The sequence below is a fragment of the Propithecus coquereli genome, unplaced genomic scaffold (genome assembly GCF_000956105.1).
Source record: "Propithecus coquereli isolate 6110/MARCELLA unplaced genomic scaffold, Pcoq_1.0 Scaffold644, whole genome shotgun sequence".
Classification (NCBI taxonomy): Eukaryota; Metazoa; Chordata; class Mammalia; order Primates; family Indriidae; genus Propithecus; species Propithecus coquereli.
The window spans coordinates 806175-813688 of record NW_012152441.1 but is presented as its reverse complement, the minus strand read 5'-3'; the positions used below and the strand labels follow the sequence as shown (position 1 = coordinate 813688).

General features: G+C 44.2%; 1 protein-coding gene across 2 annotated transcripts in view; it reads right to left on the bottom strand.

Annotated features, from left to right (window-relative positions):
• Positions 1–1820: 1820 nt before the first annotated feature.
• The window catches only part of NDUFV3 (NADH dehydrogenase (ubiquinone) flavoprotein 3, 10kDa), a 17476-nt gene continuing 11782 nt past the window's right edge, over positions 1821–7514 (bottom strand). Inside the window, exons 3-4 of one of the 2 annotated variants that reach the window (XM_012659981.1) lie at positions 5609–6694; positions 1821–3155 (exon numbers count right to left, since the gene is read on the bottom strand). In XM_012659981.1, coding sequence (XP_012515435.1) covers positions 2998–3155; positions 5609–6694 — 1244 coding nt within the window. In that variant the 3' untranslated portion in view covers positions 1821–2997. The remainder of the gene's footprint in view (positions 3156–5608; positions 6695–7514) is intronic. The other variant, XM_012659982.1, reaches the window with a different exon arrangement.

The window sequence follows — 7514 nt, the reverse complement described above, 5'->3', positions numbered from 1 at the left end:
GATCATCGTGCTCCTGGTGACATCCGGGTTAGGCAGTAGGTTCTGGAAAGGCTTCTCTGATAAATACCCATCTTCGTCTCTTCCCCGGCAGCTCAGCTGTCAGCTTCCACTTCGCTTGTCCTGCACGTCGCCTTCCAGTGCCTTCCATGTGCCTCCTGCCGGCATCGTCTCTGAAGTCCCGGCCTAGGCAGTGCCCAGCATGCAGCAGGCGTTTACAGTCACGTCTGTTACAGGATTACCAGAGTGAAAACTGCTCGAGAAGGAACACGGCTTTAGCTGTTAATTCTGGGTGCCCCAGTGTTTCAGATCCCTTCTAGAATAAAGGCAACGGGTGGGGGAGGAGAGTCAGCGAGAGAAGGCGGTGGAACGGAGGGAGCTGGGCACCTAACACACCCACTCACTTCAACCTTTCCTCTGGCCAGCCCTTTTATTAAATTAAAATCACCCATGGTGGCCCCTTTAATACTGGGGTTGACAAACTACAGTCCCACAAACACTGCTCACTGCCCCTTTTTGTAAGCTAGCACTTTTTACATTTTGAAAGGGTTATTAAAAAAAAAAAAAGACTGTAACAGAGATTTTGTGGCCTGCAAAGCCACATATTTACTACCCAGCTCCTCTCGGCAAGTTTGCCACCCCTGCTTTAACAGAACAAATCAATCTTGTATAATTTAGAGCTCACGCATCTTACCCGCAGGGTGTAGTAAATTCTGTGTGTTGGACTCATTTTACAAACCTTTGATTGTTTCCTATGGGCGAGGCTTAGGGCTATGGACAGATACCTTGGGTGGTGAGCTGTAACCCAGCGAGCACTTCTCTGGGTTTTGAATGCAAGTTGAGAGACTGACAGGAGAACATAACCTATTTAAACACAAAGCACGTGCTTGGAAGCAGAATTAGAGGAGCGGGATCATCCGCTGTTCGTCAGTTACCAGCCAGCTGCCGGTGAACATTCGGGGAGAATCTGTAATTAGGAGGGGCTGGGTGTGATTTAAACACGAGCTCCTCCAGTTCAAGGGCGTTTGTGCCACGTGTAAGGGAGCAAATGTCTAGAAAGGTGCCAAGGTTCAAGTGACAGGAAAAATATAAAAGGAGGTAAAATGATTATTTAACTCAAGCATATTAAACTAGCAGCAATGAAAGCAGTACTAGTGTTCACACTGATTCATCGGGTCAGTCTGGAAATGCATCTGAAGGAAACAAAACACAGAATGAGTCATGTCCACGCTGCTGTTTCTGGCTGCGCTCTTTAAAAGAGAACTTGGGAACTAGCAGAGACCCCATGGGGGACTCCGTGGGTAACCACTGCATTGCCACCAGATGGAGTATCAAGAAGTCGTCAGCACTGACGGTTAGAAAAGAGATCTCGCCTGGTGCCGGTTATCACTTAAGCCCTTTCAGTGGGCAGAGGACTGGAACCAAGCTCCCAGGCTGAAAGACTAGCCCCAAGGGACCAGTTCTGATGGAAGAACTTTATTTAAGCCTCATGCTTCATCTTAAAAACATATGCAAATATATTCATACTCATTTTAATATCAAAAGAACTTCAATTCTGTGGCACCAACAGTCCAGGCTTCGCATCCCCGGTACAACAACACACTTTACAGGGGTTCCGCAGAATCCGGTTTAAGAAGGAATTAAATGATAAAAAAATCTGAACAGCATAGAACACTGCACATACATGAAATGCTACATCTAACTAAAACCATCACCACTGGGGAAACACGTAAAATGTTAATAATGGCTGGGTTAGCATAGTCGATTTTAGATACTATATTTTCTATTTTCTTTTTGGTAATGTGGTTTTACTACTTTTATAACAAAAAATGTGCTTAGAATCATCTTGCTGAGTTGCTAAGTCTCTTGGGTGGTAACAAAATCTGAGGCAGATGATCACGATACTAGTTTCCAATTTTGGTATTCTTTCTTGGACTAATTTTAAGAAATGTAGGACTATAAAAATATGAATCATAAGTTACAAATACACTGTGTTGAGTTTGCTGCAAGTTGACTAGAGGCCAAGGACCGGAATTCGAATGAAATAAAACCCACGAGTTTGGGCTCCTGAACGAGTCCGTGGAAGAAGTGTGAGGACAGCACTGCAAACACGGAAACATGTCACAGACGCGCAGAAGAACACTGCCACTTCAGGCCCTGACATGTCGCCCCTAACGAGCGCGTGCAAGTGCCTCACTGCAGCTCTCAGGCAGCGACGACCTCACCTACGGTGTTAGTTTCTCCAGCGCAGACCGCTGCCTCGTCCCCGCCGGTGCCCGGTGCCTGGACACCTTGCACTGCTCCCCACCCCCAAAGGTGTGAGCGAAGCTGAAGTTATCGCAAGTGAGGGAGGATTACTGGCCAACCCAGAAACCCCGAATAGCTGAATTAATTCAGAGTCTGCCCGTGGCCATGTGGGGGCAAAGCTGTCACTGGATTGTACAAAACTGTCACCTCTTCCCCATCTCACCACTGAAAAATTCCCCGAGTTTACATCAAATACCTAATAGAGGTGAACAAAATGATTCTGTTCCTTTTCTGACAATAAAATGCTATAATTCAGTACTATTTCTTTGCAATGCGATAATTAGTTAAAACTAATAAAACTCCTGTTTCCAATTATTCAAAAACTAGGCCTATAAAATTAGAAGTCACTCTTATACTTATTGATATCTACCTGTTCATCAGTTTAATGCTAAAATGACTAAAGCTCAGCACAGAATTACACTGCTCAAAAGCACTTACAATTCTCTAATTTTATGGATTTGCCCAGTTAGTCATAACCTTATAATTAAAGAAAAATTCCTCGCACATGGTAGACATTCCTAAATATATGTTGAATAAACAATCAGCAATAGTGTTCCTGATTCGCCATTCCCTACAAAAAGTGTAAAAGGGAAACCAATTATGGAAGCTGGGCTTTGGGACTCGAGTGGATTTTATTTTTGCAGGCGAGAACGCAGCAAAGACTATATAAATACATCTTTCGGCTGAGGGCGCTCAGTGTCGAGGCGACTCGCGCCCTGAAGAGGGCTGCGGCATCCTGAATCTGGAGAGGTCGAGGTTCAGGTCGAGGAAGGTGTACGTGGTGTAGTCATGATGCTGCAGGTTCTTGTAGGTGCTGTTGTCAGACGGCTCGGCGGCCACCGGGGCGGGCTCTGTGGAGGGAACACGACACCGTGAGAACGCCCACGAGGACGGCGCTTTGTGAATGACTGGGCTCCCACGCGCGTGTCTACCAGTCATTCTCCAGCAGTCCTATCTATGCAGAGCAAACTGTCTAATCAGAAAAGAAAAGCTCATGAAAGCCACAGTATCTTCAAGAGCAAAATAAAGGTACTGGTTGAAAATGTATCCTAAAACGTACAGCCTTAACAATTTAAGAAATGGCATAGTTGTTAGAATGTGTCTTAACATCTTACTTTGCGCACTTGTAGGACTCAGACTTCTCAAAAGTTTGAAAATGCCAAGGACAATTATGGAGGGACTTCTAGGTCGCTTAAAGACGCACGGAAAAAATTACTTCTATAAGAAATCTGTCTACGTAGAAATGAATCATTTACAAAAATTTTTGAAAAGCAGAAACTCGGGGAACATTCTAAGTCTCTGAATACAATTAGATAAATTCTATTATAACAACAGAGTTAAGGGGAATGAAATGAAATGTGTAGGTTTTGTTGTTTCAACCTTTTTTGAAAAAATTGTGGGAATACTTTAGATTCATAGGCTAAAAATACTAATTTAGCTTTGTATCTTTAAACAGAAAAAATAATTAAAAACCATACCCCTAAGCATTTGATAATCTTAAAGCTACAAGCATGGAGTTGAAGCACAAGAAACACTGCTGCCCTGCAGCGTGACAGGCAACACGATGGCGAAACGAAGCTTCCTGAGGCGACAGGCTAACATTCGGGTTAGGACTCCTACCGTCGAAATTTCTGGAAATCAGGCCATTAGGGCTGTCTCAACTTCTACTCATGCTGCATGCAAAATATATTTTTTTCACTATGTCGATTAATATCAAAAGCTCTGTTTTTGTTTTAGTTGTGTTAAACAAAAATGATGTTTTATTTAAAGAGCTGACATCTTTTCATTCTCAACAAGCTGAATGTCTTCCATGGGTGTAGGTACAACTTCAAAGTGGGATGCATTATCATAGTTAACACGGAGAAGGTAACTGAAGGGAGGTGCGGGTTACAAAACTCTTATCCAAAACCAGTCCACCTGGAAGGCAAGGAGCGCTGCACGCGGGGCGGGGACGACCCAGTGAGAGATCCGTCTGCCCTGCACAGACACAGCCCGAAAAGCGGGCTTTGCTCTGGGGTGTCTTCTTTAGCCTTTGAAGGGCAAAGGGAGTATCTGAGAAATAACATATCCTGAAATATTAGAAGCAAGTTTCTTTTCAAAAAGGTTGGCAATCTGAAAGTCCCCAGTTCTCGATGAGTTCTGTCCTGCTGGTTTTGGCACTCCTCCCTGTCACAGAGCGGGGTGACTGCGAAGGCAGCAGCAGGGACACGGACCTTGCGGTCTGGAGAGGTCTGGAGAGGTCTGGCACTTTGCACATTAATGAAAGAGGGAGCAAATGGAAAGGGAGGAAAACACATAAATCCTGTCAGCACAATGTAACCAACACTAATGTACCAGGTAAGCAAATTAGGCCTGAGGCGGCTTTAAAAAGAATGAACAGCAGACACAGAAGGAGCTGGGTTTGTCAGCAATAATGCATTTTAAGGAAGTCTTGAAGAGCCACATTCTAAAATGAAGAAGTCCTGCTTTTCAGGTTTGCCGTGACCCACCTAAAACAAATTGCATTTTATCAGGTTTAGTGCCCAAGAAAATGGTAACGTAATAGGAATAACACTATTTCCCTTTAAAAGCCCTTCAAAGAATTCATTATAGAAGAATAAAGCAGCTATGCGTATTTTTCAGGTAAATCAGAGAAGGAAATGTCTAGTGAAAAGAAAGTCTTTTGCACTCCGTGGCTGCCTCTGTGTGACACCCACTGCTTTAGTGCATAAGGATGCAGAAGCAATCATCTAGTTTGGTCCCCCTGACACTATCATGCCAAGTGTAACCGCTGGTCTTCACTGTGCGAGTTAAATAGGAGAACCCCCTTTTCACTCAGCTGCTCTGCAAGCTCATGAAATGAACACTTGGACACCTGCAAAAGTTGAGTGTGAAGACATTAAACTGCCAGTTTTCAAACATTATACTGGTTAAGAAATAGTCAAGAGTGCCAAGGGCATACTCTTTCATTTTATATTTTGAGATGGGGTCTTGCCATGTTGCACAGGCTGGCCTCAAATTCCTGGGCTCAAGTGATCTTCCTGCCTCAGCCTCCCAAGTAGCTGAGATTATAGGCACTAGCTACCGCACCAAGTTCATTTTAAAATAAATTTAAAGTATCTTAGGCATTTTGTATATTAAGATGTGTTACCCAGAATTAAGACATACCTCTCTGCTTAGCTGAGCCAGTGTTATAGGCCTTATTTCTATTATAAAATTTGATATGAATACTACTTTATAATAGCAGAAAAATGTAAACTAGTTCTTTACAGTCTAACCACCCCTCAGGGAACGGAAGAGGTCACAAGCACAAGTCAAGGTATACCCTGTGTGCCGTCCTGGTCTTCCACTGGCATGGCGGGGTCTTCCACTGGCACGGCGGAGTCTTCCACTGGCATGGCGGGGTCTTCCACGACCTCACTCTCAAGGCTTAGCACTGTGGCCTTTTCATCAAAAACATCTTTCTTCTCAGCAGAAACTGTCTTCAAATCCCTTATTGGTACCTGATCTTCCAAGATCTCTTCTCCAGCCTTCGAGTGTCCTCCTGTTGCCTGCTTCCCCAAGTGCTCTTTTCTGCGCTGGGGGGCGGTGGCCTTCCCATGGAGCTCTGGCACTTGCTTTCCCAGATGTGTCTCCTCTCCCAGGGTGGGCGCTGGGCCACCGGCCGGCTGTGCAGACAATCCTGATTTTGTGTGGTCAGGTAAGATTCCTTTACCTTCAAATGGCTTTCGGCTTTCTTCATCTATTTCATTTGATCTAAATATGTTCTGCAATTGTTTTTCTTTTATACCTTGCTTCAAAAACTCTTCACGTACTTGTGATTTGGGCGCCATGATTTTTGGTTTAGCATCTTTTCTATCCTCTGATGGCTTAACGGCAGTCCCTTTCTTCTTTGGCTGACGGGGCTTCTCTGGATAGGTGGAGTCTGGGTGAGGCTTCTGCGACCAGGTGGTCTCTTTTGCTGATGTCGCCGTTTGGGGGGCTGTGTTTTCAAAGGCAAGAGAGACCTCTGCTTTCCGAAACCCGCCTTTGCCTTTGCTCACCACTCGAGGACCAACCTCTGAGACATCACTCTCCTCGTCAGACTCCGAATCCGAGGAGCTGGATGAAGATGAAGATGAAGATGAATCATCTGTCACTTTCTGGCCCTTCCGACGAGCTTCTGAACCAGAACCCTGTTTTTTCAACGGTGATGGAACTTTCTGAGGAAACTCTACCAAAGTCTTTCTTGACAGAACTTTCGGAACCCCTTTGTGTGTGCGCAGCGTGCTGTCATCGGGGCCGGGGCTAGCTCCCACCCCGCCTTTGTTCACGACTGACGGGTAAGGATGGGGCGAAGATACGTTTCTAGACACTTCGGCTGCTGCTGGGGTGGCTAGCAGCTTGCCCTTCTCCTTTGGTGTCACTACATCTGAGAAATGGCATAAAGAGGAATGCTTTTAATATTTAACAAAAACAAACTCATCAGTCAAAGCACAGACACTTCATTACACATCAACTTGTTGTTTACAACGTCTTCACTACAATCGTCCTAGGACAGTTCCGCGGAAACCCACTCTCAAGTGCCAGCCGAGCCTCGTGGCTGAGGCAGCAGGAAGGAAGAGAGATGCTTTCCTTGGTAGCTGAAAAATTTAAAAATGAGTATTTTCATTAACAGGAGTAACAAATTTGTTTCCATTTTTCACACTGACAGCTTCTTCTCTAACCATAGTTATTTTTTAAACTATTTCCCCCAAATTTAAGATACTCAAACTATCTTATAAACTAACTTAGAAAGATATTTTCAGATGACTATGGAAGCTTTACAATGTATAATTTCTTCAATTCCTAAAAAACTGGTGCTTCTCAAATATTAAAAAAATCCAGAACTTGAACTTTCTGAACAGAACAGCAAGGCAAAAGGACAGGCAAGAGCCTGGTGTGAGGGACGCGTGTGCCTGCGTTTAAGCGGGGTGGGGTGGGGTGATGCAGTTCAAGTCAAGTCAGTCTGAAAAGGAAGAAAAATTCTTCAAAATCACACAACTCATTTGGGGATTTCTTCAGCCAAAAAAAAAAACCATATATATATAGTATTACAATACCAAGGAAGCCTAAAATAATTTAACATCATATATATCATTGGAAATAGCAGATTTCTAAGCTGTAAAAAACAGAATAAGTGCAGTGGCATGATTGTAGCTCACTGACACCTTGAACTCCTGGGCTCAAGTCATCCTCCTGCCTCCCGAGGA